This window comes from Protomyctophum bolini, assembly GCF_963924005.1.
Source record: "Protomyctophum bolini genome assembly, chromosome: 24".
Lineage (NCBI taxonomy): Eukaryota > Metazoa > Chordata > Actinopteri > Myctophiformes > Myctophidae > Protomyctophum > Protomyctophum bolini.
Genome location: NC_137885.1, coordinates 5,856,688 through 5,876,333, shown reverse-complemented (window position 1 = coordinate 5,876,333; position 19,646 = coordinate 5,856,688). Strand labels below are relative to the sequence as shown.

Below are 19,646 nucleotides of genomic sequence, written 5' to 3'. Positions count from 1 at the left end.
AGGACTGCCCCCTTCAGGCTGGGTGAGCAGCTCTTTGTAGCCTGGGATTCCCAGTGGAAGGGTAAACCCATTTCGAAAGTAAGACTCTCGCAGTGGATTATGGAGGCTATAAGGTTAGCCTATACCTCGTGTGGTTCTGAACCCCCAGAGGGTCTACATGAACACTCTACAAGAGGTTTGTCTGTCATTTGAGTCAGGAAGTCTGACTGTTTTTTGTTTTGGTCGAGAGGTCCCTTCTGGCCCCTGGCCTTTAAAAACCTTCTCAGTCTCCCTTGCGGGAGGGACGCACATTCACGTGACGTCTCTCTGGAAAAAGGGGGGACCGTGGAGCGGTCCTGTCAGCCGGGGTGATCATACGGGAGTTTTATGATGACCCATATGACTCTCTTCGAGAGAGGCACTTTAGACAACTTCGGGTTACTTCAGTAACCTCAGTTGTATAAGTGACTCGAAGAAGAGAGTCATTGAACTGCCCGTCTGCTTTGGCAGGCGGCAGAAAAATGGTTGATAGGAATGACTCGGCGTTCACGCCCACCGGTTTTATACCGCCTTGAGTGACTAACCAATAAATTAGCTCGTGAGTTTATGTTTTGTTCTGTGCTCCAGCGCCACCAAGTGTCTCGGACCCATATGACTCTCTTCTTCGAGTCACTTATACAACTGAGGTTACTGAAGTAACCCGAAGTTAATGACAGGACTACATGTACAATGTCGATATGTTGCTATTTACATATAGGCTATACCGTTATTCTTCCATTGTTGAAATTAAAAAATATACTTTTAAATGCAGCTACTGTATCGTTATACACCCCTGATGTGTGATGTTTAACTGAAGCTTTTTTTTAAATTACATTTTTATCCCACCACTTTGTAACCCATTTTTCACCCCTGGGTCAATTATCTAATGTGATCCTGGGCTCTGCACCCTCCACCAACCTGGGGAGAACAACGGACTTGAACTCATGCTTCCTTCATGCATGAGTGTCCAGGTCGCTCCTTTACACCCGACAGGGGGGGGGGGGGTTTCCCTGGTTGGACGTATAGCGCGTGGAAGGAACACATTTCCAACCGGTTCCTTTACCCTCCATCAGGCTGGCCAGGGGGGAGGCAGTTTAGAGACCAGGATTACTGCATGTTTTTTGTGAGGGTATACCTACCCTATAGGGGACACGGGGAGAACATGCAAACTCCACACGCCTCGGGTATGGGTACTGAGGATGACACAGAGAGGGGGACACGCCACCAGCGCCCACAGCGTCCCCAGCGGGAATCGAACCCAGGACCTTCTAGCTGTGAGGCGACAGCACTACCGACCGTGCCACCCACCGTGCCCCACTGAACCTTTTTTTTAATATAAAATCCAGCATCCAGATCTACAAGCTCACAACGTGTCACAATGCGGCACGTAGTGAGCTTGTAGTTCATTTTTATTATTTATTCAATAATTTGTGTAGTGGGTTTAAGTAGCCTAGTTCAAGTAAACTGTTCCTTTCTAATTGCACCAACTTATCTTGCAAACATAAAAACATCTGTGGCCCTATATTTATATATTATATTTATTTATAAATTATTATTATAATTTATTTGTTTTGTAATAGGTTTATTTTGTTCTGTGCAAACCTCCTCACCATTGAATCGATGGAAAATAATAGATTTTGAATATAAAGTATTTTTTGTTCAATTTGACCTCTTTAAGTTATTTGATACCATTTTGGAACCGAAATAGGGAACCGTTAAGAACCGGAATCGATAAGCAGAGCCGGAATCAGTACCGGACTCACAAAAATCCTAACGGTACCATATAGTGGTGGGTCACGTGGCCGGCTGTCTTGGGGTTTTAACACTGACAAGACATGCAGGAACACCCCCAAAAACGTCACATCCGGTTTTAGCCCGGGGTAAGAATGTTCTATGGCTGCCAATGCAACTTGGTCCAATCCTAATAATCACATATAACGGACAAACATCTATGCCGATAATATATGCTGGCTTGTGAAACCAGTGTTGTGTGTATCTAACTATATCCTTTTGTCTTGCAGTGCGAGACTGTGCGCTCTCCCCCCTCATATCACTCCCTCACTCCCTGCCTTCCTCCTGACACCTTTGGTCCCCCCTGGCTACTGGTATTGTGGTAATAGTTAGCATAACTGACATTTTAACCTGCAGGTTTCTGAATACATTTTGTAGTCTTCTTCTTCTTTCGTGTATCATCCTCAAATGTCCAACTCAGTATCGAGTAGCCATATATACGGCCTTGTCTCTGGTCCCACGTGGAAGAGGCCGGCCTCCGAAGGAGGTCTGTATAGGCTACAGGGGGCAGGTGTTAATCATGTGCTCGGCAGATTGCTCATGAGGCTCGTCGCACTCGCATGCTGCACTGTCCGCCAAGCCCCACCTCTTAATCATTGCTGATTTGAAGCAGCCGACTGCAGAGCGCAGGCGGTTCAGTATAGGGTCCAGTGCCGGCGTGGTAGGTCCTCTATACTACTTCAACACCATCACCCGGGTCAAGGATGTAGTGGTGCATACGGGAGGGCCCGGCAGACTGACTCCCACAGTCCCACTCCTGCTTCCAAGATGCCGCCAGCCATGTACTGGTGGACGAGTCCTCCGGGATGGATTTTGTACCCTTCTAAATAGGTTGTTCAAATAAATAATTCTATATTTATAACCTGATGACCCTTCATTATAATATCCTGAATTCATGCATGAGTGTCCAGGTTGCTCCTTTACACCCGACAGGGGGGGAGTTTCCCTGGTTGGCCTGGCCCTTGTTCAAATAAATAATTCTATTTCTAACCCGATCACCCTTCCTTGTAGTTTTAAGTGATTAAAGTATTCTGCCTTGAGCCTAAATAAATGATTACATTTTTGTACTGGAAACACGTCTCTGCTCCCTTTATGTAAAGCTGTTGATCTAATTGTAACAGGGCAATAGGGCTGAATTGGTTAATGTATGTTTTGTATTAATAATCAAAATCTACAAAGTAACTAGTGAGGTTTTACTGAGGTTAAGGTTAGGAATAAGGTTAGGTTTAGACATCGTTTTACTGAGGTTAAGGTTAGGAATAAGGTCATGTTTAGACATAGTTTAACTGAGGTTAAGGTTAGGAATAAGGTTAGGTTTAGACATAGTTTAACTGAGGTTAAGTTTCTGGTTGAAGGACTTCAGTGTTTTGTACCATACTATAGTACAGAACAAATAATGTTTGCTTTTGCCATCTTTGTTGAAGAAGAGTCTGGGCAATTATATTTTAGTTTTGAGTCTTTTATGGCCGTGTTCATTTTTTGTTGACTAAAAAGACTAGACTAAACCTGCATAATTTAAATTGCCTAAGAGGGCCTAAAGTTCAATGGACAAGCTTAAATCAGAATTAGCTATTGAAAGTAACACTAAGCCTAAAAAAAATGCTAAAATACTATTTATTGTACATGATGTTTTATTTGTAGGCTGTGGCACAATAGCCCATTGTACTGGCACACGAGGGATTATTTGGAAACACACCTGAATTTGCACAATATAAACAAGAGTCTCCCGCTTAATCATTGGGAGTGACGTAGTCTTGCATCTCTATTCTATATCAACCTGTTACATATGTGCACAATTGTTGTTTTGTTATTTATTAGTGTGATTGCCCCGAGGGCAATCAGACTATTGTTTTACTGCACTTTTATTTCTCCTTTATTTTCTTTATAGATAAACTTTATTTTGACGTGCTACTCCTCCCACAGTTTTTTTCCACATGAATGGGAAAATGCAAACACTCACTTTCAAGTATTTTTTCCTCTGAGACCGTAAGGGCTATACTTACAAGACTTGGAGGAGAGATTCATCATAATTACTCAAATTAATTACCTTAGAAGTATACCGGTCGGCCTCATGGTGGCGCTATAACAGCCAACTTTACGTTTTTGGGTATAACTCTTGAACCGTAGGTCTGAAAATATTTTTTTCCCTGGATTCCTTGGGTCATGACGGATCTCCCCATATAGGCCACGCCCATTTGCGTCTAGATAGATTTCCCGCCATTTTGAATTTTGTTCAAAACACACTTTTTGCTCCTCCTCCTACAGATTTTGTCCAAATCTCACACAAATCGGTACACATGATCTACGGACCTATCCGATTAAAACAGCACAGTCAGAATTTAGATCTTCTCTATCGTTCGGCCGTAATCGTCTTCCGAAGTTAGTGGGAGGGGCCTATTTCACGGAAAACGCCCACAACTCACGCACGGAATGTCCGATCCGTCCCAATTCTGAATCGCTTGTCGAGGGTGGCTTCATCAACGCGGAGCCAAAAGCGATTCCATTTTCGACGGCTGCGATGTCGGCAATCACACTTTGCAATTTCCCAGAATTGCCTCTTTCTAGTTTTATTTGCATTGAGAGAGGCCAAATCCAGAATTCCAGATGTGTTTTGTGTTAAAAAAGTAGTAACAGTAGTTACTTAGTCAAGCCACCAGGGGGAGTTTCGCCTATTAGGTGGGCATTAATAAAACTTCTGGGAACTCAGATTAGTCCTTCAGATACCAGCTTGCAGCAGCAGCGCCTGCTTTGAAGAACGCAACGTAAATCTTCTGTGTACTGTATATTTTCCCTCTACAAAACAGGTTAGTAAGTCATATGTAGCCTACAAAAGCATCACAACTTATTTCAAAGGACTCCCTTTCTTCTTTTGTTTGGTCTAAGAATAATACAGAAATGTTGTTTTGGATTTTGGTTTAGTTTGAGACTTGGAGTTTGCATTGAATGTATGACTGATTCTAAAAATGGCCTTGTTTATTTTCTGTGAAAACGCAAGCTCTTTGACTAGACTAGTTCAGATAGTTCCGAATTTTTGAACTTAGGCAGCTGTATGAAATACTTGCCAATAATATAGTGGTTGATGATTGCCCGAGTCCCGTGGTGTCTGTTCTAAATTAACTCAAATTAGTGTCCAGCCACTTGTATTGCATAGGGTACCAGGATGTTATACACAGGTGCCCTGAGGTGGGTCATATGTGGTGATTACATGCAATGTGACTGTGAGTTGATTAAGGCCCAATCCCAAATGCCTCCCTCAAGCCCTGAGCCCTGGACCCTCATTGACTTTAGTGACGTCAGCTGTAAGGGCTTGAGGGTGAGAGGCTGCAAGGGCTCCACATTGTTGTGAAAGAAATGGGACAGCACTTTGAAGATGAGTCCGCCATTCATGAGTCCATGACACTTTATAAAAACTCTCCATATTCACAGCCAGTGCCTACCTACATGCTTGGCCTATTTATACATGTCTATCATGTCTATTTTAGTATTTAAGCTGATCGTTTTATTATTATTAGTTTCATAAATACACTTTCCTGTGTGATATGGGTTGTAATATTCATATATAATAATATTCATTATACATTTCATTTCCATATTCTTTTACTTTGCTCATTAGTCATTTCTCATCATGTTTCCCTTATTATTATTATTGTTATTAAATATATAGCCTATATCCTTCCATTCCGTCTCCTTTTAAGAACAGTGAAAAAGCACTATTGTGTTTGTTGACATTCTAATCGCGATACATAACTAATTTGCATATTTAAATGATTGACGTTTGGAGGATCCCCCTCATTCCCCTGGTAACGCTATGAACTGTGGGTAATTTCTTTGCTAAAGTCAGCCCAAAGTCAGCATCGATGCTGACTTTGGCAAAGGGCACATAAAGGGGCGGGGCTGAGCCCTCACTGACTTACCGATTTCAAATGGGACATCCCTCAAGCCCTCGCAGACTTCACATGAACGCGCAGCTAAGTCAGTGAGGGCTCATTGAGTCAGCAAGGGAGTGGATTGGGATTGGGCCTCAGGATCCCATCTTCGTCGACAAGGCAGCCCTGTGTCCGGTGTGTTTCAATACTTATCATATATCAGATATCATATGTGAATCTACAACACTACACTCACAAAACTAATGTAATTTAATTGTAGCTATTGTTGACCTGGCTATTTCTACCATGTAGTAGCAACTTTCGTTCATTGTTTTACCCCTCTATCACACAGAACTATGTTTTTTGTGTGTGTGATTGTGTCCATACCACTACTAAGTTGAACGAAATTTCACTATTATCTTAGAAATGACTCAACAAACAGTTTTGTGGATTCATTTACTTTTAATGCGTGGCCCCGGTGCCCCCCACAAAATGACCGGAACTACTTAATATTCACCAAAACCAGAGCAGAACTCCGACCACGGGACTCGGACAATCAATTAATACAGTTGCAACCACTATATTAATGGTATTTCATACAAATTAAGTTAAAAAAATGTGAACTGTCCCTTTAACACGACAGTTTAGCACAGGGTTTTGTGTGATTGTACAAATGTTTATTGAATTGAGTTGTGATATTTTGATTAATTCAGTTATGTGTTCTTTATTTTAAAAGTTAACTACAAAGCCAGGTTTACTATAGTATTAACTGATAAGACTGAGGCTGATTAAAGTAGCAGTATTAACAATGTGAGTTTTGGAGCACATGCAGATGTATTTTGTAAACGGTTGATGTGAGAAAAAGAGAAAGGAAATTAAAATAAGATCCTGTGAATAAAGAGACATGCAGGTTTTGAGGAACGCAACAAATCCGTCTATATTTTCCCTGTACCAAACAGGACACATCTTCTGCCGTCAGAATATCACGGTATAGCAGTCCTAAAAGTTTACGCTTCGACATAAGATCCGCTGTGAGGGATGCTACATGTGCTGGACGCGTCTGGGAGGACCAAAGGGACGCGGTCAAGCCGCGGTGGCCGTGGGACAGCGGATCTACTGCTTCGGAGTCCATGACAACTACGACGATGACATCGATGTGTATACATCTTCGACAAGGTGTCCTCGAGCTGGAGTGAGCTGTCTCCGGTGGAGACCCAATTAAGGCACTCGCAGCGACATTCCCAAATGTCGTTCCCTATACCAGCACCAGCTGTGCTGGTAGGGAACATCATCTACATCTGGGCATACGACAGATGGCGAGACGGCCAGGTGTATGCTTTCGACGTCAACGTGCACAGATGGTTGAAGAAGCGCAAGGCTTCCGGTGGGTCCTTTCCAGAGACGAGGCAAGGTCACTCGGCCTGCGTCCTGGGGAAGTTCATGTATGTCCACGGAGGAGTGGCCAGGAACTGCCCCATAATATGGTTTAACGACATCCACAAGTTGGACACCACCACGATGATCTGGACTAAGATCGTCCCCGGAGGAGCTCCACCACCCATTTCGACGCGACACTCTGCCACCATCGTGGGGACAAAGATGTTTGTATTCGGGGGCTTCTATTCGGTTTCGGGGTCGTTCTACCGCAACACAAAGACTTGAGTGAACCACACAAGATACGCTATGCCCCGTATATACAAGATTTACAGAACCGTTCAAATAAATGGTTATTTTAAAAAGAACCTCGGGTCTGAAAGGCTCTTTTCCCGGGAACCAAAAAAGTGGTTATTCTATGCAGGAGGACGTCGTGGTTTGGTATTAACACTTGAAGAAAAGGCAGTAGACGCAGCTGAACAGAAGCCACAGTGAGTGAGAGACACAAGCAGAGCCGCTGATGTCTCGACCTGACCCTGGTCCTGAGAGGGAGAGAGAGAGAGAGAGAGAGAGAGAGAGAGAGAGAGAGAGAGAGAGAGAGAGAGGGTGAACTCATGTATCCATCAGTATTAAATCAATTCTGTTCCGTTCTTTTGAAGGAGTCAAGGGATTCGCATGTCATTAAGACATGCAAATCCCTTGACTCCTTCAAAACCGCTCTCAAAGGGCATGCACCTATACGGACGGCTGCAATTCGAAACTGGCCCCCGTAAAATCTGAACCCCCCACCTCACTGTATAAGTTTCTTTTCCCTTTTTACCTCCTTTATGATGAAATCCTGTTCTGTTCTTCGACTATATAGAAGTGTCTATTTGTACGTCTCTAAATGTTTTGATGAATTGAACATGGTGGACCCTCTTGTAAACAAGTGTAATGCTTAATTGGGTCGTCCACTCACAGTTAACAGTCTTTGTATTGAGTTTGTGCTTGAAATGTACTGTAATTCTGCAAACTGTCAATTCTGGTTATGAATATTTCAATTCTCACACTTCCACAAGCTCCTGCAAAGCTTCAGTATAGAGGAGTGAGTGCCATCTGGTGGCCAATGTGAGGTACTGACTGTGCTTTTGCTGCAACCATTGGTGAGCTGCCGGGGTGCATACTTAGTTTAGACTAGTCATTGGTTAGACATGGGTTAAGGTTAGGTTTAGATGTGCTGCCCCGTGGGAGGTCAGGTTTAGGGTGAGGGTTTGAGATATGTTGTAGTTGTAGGACTAATGACTGGTCTAACCAATGACTATAGTCTAAACCAAGGACTGTCTAGGGTTCAAATGCCTAGTTATAACTTGAAATTGCTTTTAGTAAGTAGCATAAGTCTTGACTTAGCTATAGGCTAAGTTTGAACTTAGTGTGATGTGGTGCAACCCCCTACTGCACCTTTAATGTTTTTCCTCTCATGAAAATGTTTTTTCTATTGATTGTTTGTTTTAAGTGTGTAAAGTTTTTCTGCTGCAGGTAAATTCTCCTCTGATTGGTGGACTGACAGGTTCTAGCCCTGCGATTGGTTTTGGTTGCTGTGCTCCTTCCCACTCCCAGGTGTTATACATGATCATTAATCAATGATCTATTTTCTGTCATTGTAATTATTTGCCTGATGAAGACCTAGTCGGTCGAAACGTTGCATTTAATTGTTGCCTTAAATGCGTAGTGAAACTTTTCAGACCGTTTCAAGTTGAAACACGGCTCTGAAGTTTCTGAACCAACAATCAGAGCGTTGCATCCCTTCAGGCGATGGGACGGTAGCTAGGGGCGGTAGCTACGCCAGTAATACACTGTCTGGGGGTGTTATCTTGAATGGGAATAAAAACGGAGGGTTTCTGTAATCAGTAGCAGCTGTGTTGGACAGTGTCGGACGGATGCGCCGATATGGGGAATTAAACGGGTGAGCTTCATTTTTATCGGCTTTTGTCGATGTGGGCCTCGACACGTCATCACGCAGCGCGTTTTCGTTTTCAGGAAAGTAATTAAAATTAGATTTTTATGGACTTTTGATATAAAAATACACACAAATTAGAATTTGCCCATCGTTGGGTATATATGTGGGCCTCGACACGTCATCACGCAGCGCGTTTTCGTTTTCAGGAAAGTAATTAAAATTAGATTTTTATGGACTTTTGATATAAAAATACACACAAATTAGAATTTGCCCATCGTTAGGTATATATGCCCATATGATGACCACGGATATGGTCTAAAATAAAGTAAGTCTCGGAGCTCTACAAACTGGATGTTCTTCCTCTTCCTTGATGTTTGCCTTGACGCCTGACCTCCAGCACCCTGATAATAATAATGAATTGCATTTTTATAGCGCTTTTCCAAGTGCTCAAAGCGCTATACAATGGTTCATTCATTCATACATTGGGAGGTGAAGCGGCGAACAGTCGACGCCAGCGTCCTCACTTCCCACCCCCAATCCAACCCTTGATGCTGAGTGTCAAGCAGGGAGGCACTGGGTCCCATTATTTAGAGTATTTGGTATGACCCGGCCGGGGATCGAACCCCGACCTCCCAGTCTCAGGGCTGACACTCTAACCACAAGGACACTGAGCTGGTAATGTAGGCATTGCCTGAATGTAGGCATTGAGATGTGCACACAATCCTCTCTCTTGGAACATTATAATAGCATGTGACAGGGTTGAGCTTGGACATCATGCTCTCTCTTTAAAACAAACACCGTGGCTGTCTGGAATTTAAACAACCACGAGTATTTGGGTGGACTCGTAGTATTCTTTGTGCAATTTTAGCACGTTGAATGATATATTGTATAGTTATTTTCAATGCATTCCATAATGTTCAGTGGTCAAACGAGGAACATTCAGCCTGTTCTAATTGACTCTGAGGGTAAAATGTGGCTTCTCTGAGTTATTCAACTACGTTCAAGTACTTTACTTGTGGGGTACTTTTACTTTCCATTACACTCCATTATCTCCCACTCGACGACACGCCGAGACACACACTATATGTTTTACTCCACTATAATTATTTAACGACTTTAACAAAAACAAACTAGTTAACAAAATAGTTTCAATTTCCCCCCAAATCAATCAATATAATTTGTAGAGACTGGCATTCGCCCAGTCTGTTAGTACAATAGTTCTCAACCTTTTCAGGCCGTAACCTCCCGAAAAAAATAGAACTTGGATTGCAGGAGTTTGTAGATCGGCTATATTCCAAATTGTTTGCCTCTTTCTCATATCATTTGAGAAAGATTATCATTTGAGTAAGTTACTCTACTGTTAGTAGAGTAACTTACTATAGAGGAAGAGACTGGCACCCTGGATGCCCAGTCTGTTAGTGGTCTAACTTACTATAAAGGAAGAGACTGGCACTCTGGATGCCCAGTCTGTTAGTGGACTAACTTACTATAAAGGAAGAGACTGGCACTCTGGATGCCCAGTCTGTTAGAGGACTAACTTACTATAGAGGAAGAGACTGGCACCCTGGATGCCCAGTCTGTTAGAGGAGTAACTTACTATAGAGGAAGAGACTGGCACCCTGGATGCCCAGTCTGTTAGAGGACTAACTTACTATATAGGAAGAGACTGGCACCCTGGATGCCCAGTCTGTTAGAGGACTAACTTACTATATAGGAAGAGACTGGCACCCTGGATGCCCAGTCTGTTAGAGGACTAACTTACTATAGAGGAAGAGACTGGCACTCTGGATGCCCAGTCTGTTAGAGGACTAACTTACTATATAGGAAGAGACTGGCACCCTGGATGCCCAGTCTGTTAGAGGACTAACTTACTATAGAGGAAGAGACTGGCACCCTGGATGCCCAGTCTGTTAGAGGACTAACTTACTATAGAGGAAGAGACTGGCACCCTGGATGCCCAGTCTGTTAGAGGACTAACTTACTATAGAGGAAGAGACTGGCACCCTGGATGCCCAGTCTGTTAGAGGACTAACTTATATAGGAAGAGACTGGCACCCTGGATGCCCAGTCTGTTAGAGGACTAACTTACTATATAGGAAGAGACTGGCACCCTGGATGCCCAGTCTGTTAGAGGACTAACTTACTATAGAGGAAGAGACTGGCACTCTGGATGCCCAGTCTGTTGGTGGCCACGCAGGTGTAGTTCCCATAATCCTCCTGGGTGGCGTTGGCGATGGTCAGGACGGAGGTGGTGCCGAGAGTCTGGATGTTGACGCCCTGACCGTTGGATATTCTGTGCAGGGTCGGGGGGGGGGAGAGAGATAGAGAGAGAGAGAGAGAGAGAGAGAGAGGGGGGAGAGAGATAATAAAACAATTGTTGCTGTCGGGCAGAAACCAGCTAACTCATAAATCAATGCCATTGAACCCCCTTTACCAAAAAAACATATTGAACCAATGAAAAGTATTAAAAAGTGCTTCTTTACAAAACTATAGCTAACTGCATTTGATCCTCAAACTGTGCGCTAAACCAGCTAACTAACTTCTCCCCTGCGGCAGAACATGCAGTTTAGAGATCCATTGTCAGCCGTTTTGGCAAAACCTCCCCCATTAAACTCCACTTGAGCTGGATCGGGGTAAAGTGGTGTTAATGACACATCCAAGGCTCTGACAGTAGTAATAGTAATTGTCTCTGACAATTATAATACCACCTGTATTGTAATTGGTGCATCATTGCAATTACCTCTCCTCTCAGAGAGAGAGAGAGAGAGAGAGAGACAACAAACATAACACCTGCGTGTATTGTATCTTTCATTTAAAGTGCTTCCAACCTAATCCTATTTACTTTAAAGTGCTAATTTGAACGTGAAGCATGCATGCGAGGCAGCCCGAGTTTATGCTGACACACACCATGAGGCTCATACGGAGACAAATTAACATAAAAAGCAAATGTCCTGGCATGTTTTTTTGGCCAACAGGAGGTCAGTCAGGGAGTTGGCAGCGAGATAAAGTGCCAAGGGCCTCTTCCCTCCGACGAGGACAGCGGAACAGAGAGTTAAGGTGGTTGCACACCGGCCGCGTTTCTCGGAGAACCGATGGAGAAACGCCGCTTAAATTAAAAATCTGAATTCGCGCCCGGTGTGTGGAGATCTTTACTGTATGTGTGTGCAGTGGAAGAGACAGAGAGAGATATACACTTATGACCACTTGTTTTAGTTTTAGTCATAGTCTCTTGAATAGTTTTAATTTAGTTTTAGTCACATTTTAGTCACCTGGAATGTTTTAGTGTTAGTCTAGTTTTAGTCGACTAAATATCTTAGTCGATTAAATCTACAGTTGATTTAGTCGACTAAAATCAATTTTGGCAGGCCTTGAGGCCGTCGCAATGACTGTTTCTTTTACACTTGCTGAAAATAGACGATCTACAAGCTCACAACGCGTCGCACTGCAGCGCATTGTGCGCTTGTAGATCTGCTATTTTCAGCATGCAACCAAGTGTAACATGACTTTTATTTGTACCGGTATCTCTTGTCCACTATAGTCCCTTCCTAACATTTTAGTCTAGTTTTTATTCGTTGACGAAATTGTCAACATATTTAGTCTTATTTATAGTCACCATAGCTTTGTTTTCCATTTAGTTTCCATTTAGTTTTTGTCAGTGGAAAAAAAAGGTACAAGATTCAAGATTCAATAATTTATTTGTCATGTCAACAAGTTGATAGGAATTTGTCTTGGTTCATACTCAACATATACAGACAACCATAGATATACACAAACAAGAAGGACAATAATACAATACAAAAACCAGCAGCATAGGAAATTACATCCAGTTTTTTAAAGTGCTATATGCATATTGCTACGAGTTCAGATGTCTAATGGCTACGGGGTAAGTGCTATCCCCATGTAGAGCTCTGGATACTTCTATATCTCCTGCCTGATGGGAGGAGATTGAAGAGGTGATGTGCAGGATGGAGAGGAGTTGTCTGCAATGATTTTATTTGCCTTCCTAATTATTCTGGTGGAATAGAGTGAGGAAAGTGTATAGGGAGGCTGCATCCTATGTTTTTTGATGCGCGACGTACTACTCTTTCCAGCTTCGTATACTACTCTTTCCAGCTTACAGTCGACGAACATGTTTCGCCATAGTATCAGTCAACACTGGTGCAGCGGAAGAGGGAGTGTGTACACGTACAGGAGTGTGTGTACACGTACAGGAGTGTGTGTACACGTATACAGGAGTGTGTACACGTATACAGGAGTGTGTGCACGTATGCCATGCGTGTGAGTTCCTGTGAGGGAGCACAACTGGTGCTGCATGACTGCATGGTTTGCTATCAGCATCCCTCTGCCCTGCGTGATAAGGCCATTGGAGCAGTTCCATAATATTCTCCTGTGTGTGTGTGTGTGTGTGTGTGTGTGTGTGTGTGTGTTGATGGGAATTGAATAGAGGTTTGTCTGGGAGACCCAGATACCTACAGGGTCCTATACGGTATATATGCATACATACGCCACTTTGGCCTACTTTTACTAGAGAGACTCTGGAGGAATGCAAAGCGTGGTGCATGCCCCCCCGTACAGGTCAGCAGATATGTATACCGTAGCTCCCCTTTTTTCTCTCTCTTTTTGAAGGCTGGAGCTGTAGAAGAATTGCATGTGTGCCAAGAACAGACCCAGGGCATGTGTGTGTGTGTGTGTGTGTGTGTGTGTGTGTGTGTCCCCACAGCCCAATGCTAGACCTAGATCTCTGGTGCCGCCACCGCCGCCTCCGACGTGGAATATGTGTGCTTTTTTTCTTTCAACGCAATTTGTTTTGGGGTCACTTTCCCTCGAAACTATACTTGTTTAAAATGTATGACTTCTTATGGCACGCAGATATTTTTATTTATCATCAGGGAACTTGGTCAAGCAGCCACACTCCTTCAATCTCAGTTCCTCCTACATGTACAGTACAGTACAATAGCTCGATCGAGGCCGATAACGTTTTGGATTATGACGACGACGGTGATAATGATGATTATCGTGTATATATATCACTATCGATATAGCACTGACGAAGGTCTTATAGGACCGAAACGTTTGCTTTTTAATTGCACTTTGAGCACAGAGCACTTTATGAGCATGATAAAAATAAAGGAAAGTCTCAATCCAAGGAGTTTATACTAGTTTAAACTAGTTTCTATACGGTGAGCGAGTCTTTTCCTGTCAAAGTTTCTCGTATATACATGAATGCCCCAGAATCACATCTCCGACCGTACATTAGAAACACTGTCACGCTGCTTTAGAATTTGTATCAAACAATGTGTGACTCACACTTAACCCATTTTGATCGGGAACCCCCTTTTGGTGCATTATGCTATGCTTTAGCAAATTAGGCAGGCCCCCTCTCTGGCCATTTTTAAAACCTCGCTTAAAACGCACTTTTATTCTTTGGCTTTTAACACAGCATGAGACCTCTGTTCCTGAACTAGCCTCCCCCACCCTCCTTCCCTTGTTTTGTGTTTTGTTTTGTGTGTTGTCTTTGTATTCTGTGTTTTTAGTCTATGCGTTTACTTACTGTTTTACCTATGTACTGTACAGCACTTTGTGGCAGCTATGGTTGTTTTAAATGTGCTTTATAAATAAAGTTGAGTTGAGTTGAGTTGAGTTGAGTATTGAAAAATAGCAGATCTAAAAGCTCATAGAGTGGCGCGCTACGAGCTTGTAGGTCCGCTATTTTTGAAAAATCGAAGAACGACTGACATGTAGAAGACATTTTTTTAGAATCAGATCTCGGGTCAGAATAAAAACTGTCAGGATGTAGAAGACATTTTTAGAATCTGACCTCGGGTCAGAATGGGTTAATTGTGTGCTTCATGCATTGTCACGATGCAGACCATACTGTACTTGGGCAACTGGCGGTTAATATCAGAACGCTGATATATTATTGATTTCTTCCAAACATGCAAACATGACCCGCTTTAACGACTTCAGTCTATATGTGTGTAGCTTAATAACTAATAGTAAAATGTCATTGTCGTTTTTATGTTCCAATGTATTTTGATTTAGTTCATCAGTACGTTAACATAACTCTAACTAAAGGCGTTTGCAATTAAATAAAAAAGGTTACTTTTCAGGATTCCAATGCAAAAATAGCAAAACATTATTACTAGATTTAAATTCAAATATAGCAAAAATAGCTGATCTGAGCTTTTTTTCCCCCAAAGTCTCCTGAACTTGAACACAGTATTTTGCGTTGAACACATTTGTTTAGAAATCATACACCGCATCTCCACTAGCTAAAGAGTGCTGGGTTGCCCCCCCGAAAATAGCTGATCTAAAAGCTCTCAACGCGTCGCAGCGCGACGCGTTGAGAGCTTGTAGATCTGCTATGTTCGCTATATTTTCGTCCAAAAGTGCCCTCTTACGGGATTTCAGCCCCTGCCCCTGAGCAAGGCAGCACGCTGCATATGTTGTATTGCATAATGTTCTTCAATACAAATCTGACATCAGAACAGAAGAAACACACTTTGAGCTATGCTGCACCATTCTCTTGGAATATATTTAAACAGTTAGTTAGAGTTGTATTTAACCTTTATTTAACCAGTAAAAACACATTGAGACTGTGTCTCTTTTTCAAGTGCAGGGAACTGGCCAAGAGGCCAGAATACATAATTACACTTTCAAACGCTATACATTGTACAAGTTATACAACAGCCAAATAATAAATCCATGAACAATACCTCCAGAAGCCTGTAGAATACACTAAATACTAATAAAACACTAACAAATAACCGGGTAAGCTACAAGAACATGTACATGAAGCACATTCTAACGCACAAATTAGACACAATGTTTGCCAAAGAGTGATCATACATTTCAATTGTATGCTTTTGTTTTGAGGTTCTTGGTCGTGTGTTTTATGCATGCTGCCTCAAAATAAAGGATAGAAAAACACAAATAACATAAACACGTCATGATCAAAGTTCACAGACAGAGGGCAGCACTGGCCTACTGAATGGTTTCGATGGTCTATAGCTGCCTCCTAAATGCAGTCATTATTTAACTATCAGGGGTTTGAAATGATTTGATGATCCCTCTGCTACGTGGAGGCCAAACGGGGCGCTGAGCGAAGGGTCAAAAACGCTGCGACCGACAAAGGAAGAGAAAATGGAAAGTGGAAGGGAGAATATGACAAATGTGATTATTATTGTCTGGGTGTTGGAGGGCCGGGAGACGCGTTAAAGTTGGGACCCCTGCACCGCAGCTCCAGGAAAACCCTGCTGTGATTGACTCGATAGTTCTCGTTTTTGCAACTATGCCTAAATCTAACCCCAACCTCAGTACAACTATACCTAAACCTAGCCTTAGTATAAAACTATACCTAAACCTAACCTTAGTAAAACTATACCTAAACCTAACCTTAACCCTAACCTCAGTAAAACTATACCTAAACCTAACCTTAGTAAAACTATACCTAAACCTAACCTTAGTAAAAACTATACCTAAACCTAACCTTAACCCTAACCTCAGTAAAACTATACCTAAACCTAACCTTAACCCTAACCTCAGTAAAACTATACCTAAACCTAACCTTAACCCTAACCTCAGTAAAACTATACCTAAACCTAACCCAACTATACCTAAACCTAACTAAAACTATACATAAACCTAACCTTAGTAAAACTATACCTAAACCTAACCTTAACCCTAACCTCAGTAAAACTATACCTAAACCTAACCTTAGTAAAAACTATGCCTAAACCTAACCCTATAAAACCTCAGTAAAACTATGCCTGCCCGGGAGCCACTCAGACACATGGTAAGGCTGGTCTCTCCTGGAACGTTGGTGGGACTCCAAATCAGACTGGAGACTGAAGTAGATATAGTAGCACGAGTCACTGTGCAAAAAGCATGGAATACTAAACGGTTCTGTATATTACAGGAAACTCCCGTTAAACCTTCCAACAAACTCCGGTAAACTCCCGTAATGCACCATCACACCTGTATATTACCGTATATTAACTGTAGTATGGCCTGCTAAACTTGCGTGTGCGTGTGCTGCGTGACACATGCAGACTGAGTTAACCCTGCTAATGAGTCATGTATTTAGTAGGATGATGAATGGAGTCACACACACAGAGCCGTGCCGAGTCTCCACACCTGGGAGACGGATGGTGGGCAGATATGACAGTGATCAAACACATGCACGGCATCTGACAACAACAACCATCACGGCTGCCTGTCATGCTATATAGCTGACAAGTGACAACTCACTTTCTTTATGTTTCTGTTGCCACGGGCAACAAAGCTCTGAGCAGAGAAGGTATACACGCTTCCAATTATTGTCTGTCTCATTTTCATCAATTCAAAATGTCACTTAATTGTTTACCCTGTATCCTGTATGGATTCTGTCTCCTCCTGATAGCAATGATTACGTCACAATGTAGAGCTTTTACACATTATCACTTACACCTTTAAACTGTTAATTATTACACTTTTGTCACAGAATGCAGAAAAGTCCTTGTTTAAACAAAAACACAAGATTTATGAACATGCTAACAGAGCTGGGTGCTACTTGTCAAACCTAATAAGTAATACAACTTTAAATAATTCAATCTCAACAATCCGAGACAAGAGCGGTAACCTACACCACAGAACTCAAGAAATCGCTAAAGTATTTAGTGAATTTTACTCATCGTTATACACTTCAGAATCAACCGGAACAGAGGACAGGATTGAATATTTTTTTCAACGCATTAAACTTCCAAAAGTCTCTGAAGAGGACAGGAATAAGACTGATCAGGATATTACTAGCAATGAAATCGAAGAAGTAATAAACACTCTAACATCTGGGAAAGCTTGTGGGCCCGATGGCCTCCCACCTGAAATATATAAAACCTTTAAATGTATTCTGTCCCCTCTTTTAGCTAGAATGTTTAAACATTCTCTATCAATCAACAAACTTCCCCAATCATTGCGGATCGCTACTATCAATGTACTATTAAAAGAAAATAAAGACCCAGAAGACCCAGCCTCATATAGGCCAATAAGTATTCAAAATACAGACTGTAAAATATTAGCAAAGCTTCTTGCATCTAGACTAAACAATATAATACCGACAATTGTAGGACTCGACCAGACAGGCTTTGTCCAAAACAGACAGTCCTACACAAACATTAGAAGATTAATGGGTGTTATACAGTATGTCAGGATTAAGAAAAGTAACTCGTTAGTGGTAACGCTGGATGCGGAAAAAGCATTTGACCGTGTCGAATGGAAATATATGTTTAGAACCTTAGAAGAGTTTTCTTTTGGTGAGGGATTTATGAAATGGGTCAAGTTGCTGTACGTGGCACCACAAGCATCAGTTTCAGTTAATGGAGCAATGTCTTCACCGTTTACAATTAGCAGAGGTACAAAACAAGGCTGTCCGCTGTCCGCTTTATTATTTGCGTTAGTAATGGAACCCTTAGCAGAAATGATCCGATCAAGCACCGCAGTTACTGGTATAAAAACCAAGCAAAACACACACAAGATTTCTCTTTATGCTGATGACATCTTATTATTCTTAAATAACCCTTTATCCTCAGTCCCAGCTGTTATTGAGATTATTAATGAATTTGCAGTATTCTCTGGATATAAAATAAACTTTGGTAAATCCGTAGCACTTCCTCTTGGAAGTACAACATGCACAGAATTATTAGGACACATCCCGTTTCAATTGACTCCCAGTGGTTTTAAATATCTAGGTATACATGTCACCCTCAAATTTGAGGAAATGATAAAACTTAACGTAGACCCAGTGGTAAACAAAATAAAAATTGATCTTCAAAGATGGAGCCCCTTACAGATATCTCTACTTGGACGGGTTGCTATTGTTAAAATGAATATATTACCGAGGCTTCTTTATCCAATGCAGATGTTGCCTAATTATTTTCCAAATAAGTATTTTAAACTAATACACAGTATCATTCGCAAATTTGTATGGAAAGGCAAACGCCCCAGGCTTAAACTAGAGAAACTACAGGTACCAGAGATAGAAGGGGGATTAGCACTCCCAAATATAATGTATTACCACTGGGCATCACAAATTAGATATATAGCAGAGTGGGTAAAAAATGATGCAAATTCATCCTTTCTTGACTTGGAGGGTGTTGGATGTCTGTCTGCTCTTTCTGAGTTGCCATTTATAAACGGAGCTATTTCACTCCACGGGTTAAGAGAAAACTTTATCGTGAGAAATACCTTGAAATCTTGGAATCAAATACGTAAACACTTTGGTATTACTAATACATACTCTGTTCTTGCTCCTGTTTTTTGTAATCCTGACTTTGCTCAATCATGTTCAGATGTTGGGTTCAGAGCCTGGAAAGAGGCTGGCATTTTAAAAATACAAGATCTCTTTCTGGGTGGAACCTTAAAATCCTTTGCCCAAATTAGGAATGAATTTAATTTGTCTCAAGTACAATTCTTCAGGTATCTACAAGTTAGGAGTTATATCCAATCTGTACCATTATATAAAAGAGAAACGAGGGAAAACAACCTGGAACAAATATTAATGAAAGCCTCTTCCTTAAAGAAGACGGTGATAAGCTATATATACTCTCAAATGTTCACTAAAATCCCAAATATAAGTAGTAAAACATTTTGGGCAGAGGATTTTGGGCACCAAATTGATTCTAAAA

The 19,646-nt window shown here is 41.8% G+C and overlaps 1 protein-coding gene across 2 annotated transcripts in view; it reads right to left on the bottom strand.

Moving 5' to 3' along the window:
- Positions 1–7,329: 7,329 nt before the first annotated feature.
- The window catches only part of LOC308311930 (limbic system-associated membrane protein-like), a 33,018-nt gene continuing 20,701 nt past the window's right edge, over positions 7,330–19,646 (bottom strand). For both annotated transcript variants that reach the window (XM_080758736.1, XM_080758735.1), the window contains 2 exons: positions 11,130–11,278; positions 7,330–7,591 (listed from right to left, as the gene is read on the bottom strand). In XM_080758736.1, coding sequence (XP_080614862.1) covers positions 7,494–7,591; positions 11,130–11,278 — 247 coding nt within the window. In that variant the 3' untranslated portion in view covers positions 7,330–7,493. The remainder of the gene's footprint in view (positions 7,592–11,129; positions 11,279–19,646) is intronic.